Raw genomic sequence first — 2,270 nt, forward strand, 5'->3', positions numbered from 1 at the left:
TGGTATTAAATTTCTCTATCTCTTGAGTCATGTGAACTGCTTGTTCATATAGATTTTACTGATAATCACATAAGAATTTAGTTAATGGTATGTACCATATTTTCCCCTGTAGAATATTGATATCTAAAGCTAAAAATTAAGCCCTATTTACCATTTATCCTTAGGGTAAAAATGATTGTTAGTATTTCATAGAAATTAATTAAGACAGACATTGTCTAAGAATGGAGGACATGAAAGAATATCCACTGGTCGCAGCTGAACACTAGCTTCCGTCATGTCACTGTCAAATTATACCACTTTGCATCCCAGCATCGTTCTCCTCCTCGGCATTCCGGGAATGGAAGCCTTCCACGTCTGGATATCAATGCCCTTCTGCCTGGTTTACCTAAGTGCTCTCCTGGGAAATTTCTCCATTCTGTTTATCATCAGAACGGATCCCAGCCTCCATGAGCCCATGTACTTCTTCCTCTGCATGCTCTCCATGGCTGACCTCATCATCTCGACCACCGCTATGCCAAAAATCCTCAGCATGTTTTGGTTCCAGGACAGGGAGATCTATTTTGAAGCCTGCCTTGTACAGGTATTTCTCATTCACTCGCTCTGCAGCATGGCCTCAGGGTTCATCCTGGCCATGGCCTTTGACCGCTATGTGGCCATCTGCAATCCTCTCAGACATTCTCATGTCTTGACACACAGAGTCATCAAGAACTTGGGGCTGGCCATCGTTTTCCGCGGGGCTTTGCTTTTCAGTCCTCAGCCATTCATGCTCCGCTGGCTTCCCTACTGCAAAACTAATGTCATCCCTCACACTTACTGTGAATTTATGGCTCTGATCAAGCTCGCTTGTGCAAAGACCAGGATCTTCAGAATATACAGCCTAACGGCTGCCTTCCTCACTGGGGGTTTAGATTTCATGTTAATCATATGTTCCTATGTTGTCATTCTTTATACCGTCTTCCGCCTTCCATCCAAGGCTGCTCGGCTCAAGACGCTGAGCACCTGTGGTTCCCACGTGTGTGTGATCTTAGTGGCCTATACTCCAGCCTTTTTCTCCTTCCTTACTCACAGGTTTGGACACAACGTGGCTCCTCATGTTCACATCTTGGTGGCTAATGTATATGTCCTTGTTCCACCCATGATGAACCCAATGATCTATGGTATAAGAACCAAGAAAATTCGAGAACGGTTCCTCCAGGTTTTGACTTCTCATAAATTCTGAAACCAGCAGTTCCTCTAACCAAGTTACCATGACTGTGTAAACAAAATCAGTCAGACAAACAAATTAACAAATATGTATCAGTCTTTTTGTAGTAGCCTATATTCCCACAACTTTTTTTTGGTGATATTTAATGTATTGATTAGCTTTGCTTTGGTGCTGTTATCCTTAGCAAACTTGTTTACAGGGTATCTGACTTAGCTGGTTTGTTCTGGAAACGTTGCCTCATAATACAATATCTCCACTGTTATTAGATCTCATTTGCTGATATGCTGTCAAAAATTGTTGCTTGGTGTTATCACCTTTATCCAGGATATCATTATTGACTTAACTATCTCTGAGTTTCAATGCATTGCTACTAATAGATTTAGAGATTTTGACTGAAAGGAAATAACTTATACAATAAACTGTGAAACTTTGAAATATGCAACCCTAGGAGTTGGAATAGTGCTGTAAAATAATTGTATTCTGAAAGATGAATGATAATGAAACTCTCATGATATAAGTTCCAGAGGCTTTCTTGGCTTTTATTTGTAGACCTCCTTATTTAATCTATCTTGCTAGACATTTTTTAAAGTTTCTAAATAACATCTACTCCAGAAGCACTTCTCCAAAAGATTTAACACTATTTAAAATTGTTTTAATTATGTTCTATTTCTATTTTCTCAGTATGGTTCAAGTTGATTCTGTGAAAATATCTATCATCACAACTCCCATTCTGCAATGATCTTTCAAGCTCTATTGTAAATTATATTTTAGTTTAGAGAAATATTCTACTTCTAGCATTTGCTTATAACTCATTATTCTAAATGGTCTTTGCCCTTTCCTCTTTTGAAGTTCTATAATGTGCATTGGTATGGGAAATTTTGTACAATAAGTCATTCTGAGTGTGTGATATGAGGATTATATTTCCTGAAGATCTACACTATTCCGGATTCTAACACAGTTTTATCATTAGGTCATAGTGTTATATTTTACCAATCTTGTCTAACTGGAATATTCCTCTCACATTTACAAGATTTGACAATTAAGTTCACAAACTCATCCTAGAATA

The 2,270-nt window shown here is 38.3% G+C and overlaps 1 protein-coding gene across 1 annotated transcript; it reads left to right on the forward strand.

Moving 5' to 3' along the window:
- The first annotated feature begins 274 nt into the window (after positions 1–274).
- LOC100944237 (putative olfactory receptor 52P1) lies at positions 275–1,219 on the forward strand. Its single transcript, XM_003781417.1, has one exon. It carries the CDS (start codon positions 275–277, stop codon positions 1,217–1,219), a length of 945 nt encoding a protein of 314 aa, XP_003781465.1.
- Positions 1,220–2,270: the final 1,051 nt, after the last annotated feature.

The sequence above is a fragment of the Otolemur garnettii genome, unplaced genomic scaffold, assembly GCF_000181295.1.
Source record: "Otolemur garnettii isolate 467f Iridium unplaced genomic scaffold, OtoGar3 scaffold00001, whole genome shotgun sequence".
NCBI classification, from domain to species: domain Eukaryota; kingdom Metazoa; phylum Chordata; class Mammalia; order Primates; family Galagidae; genus Otolemur; species Otolemur garnettii.

Coding starts and splice junctions, on each gene's coding strand:
- LOC100944237 (XM_003781417.1), top strand. CDS start 275: ATGTCACTGTCAAATTATACCACTTTGCATCCCAGCATCGTTCTCCTC.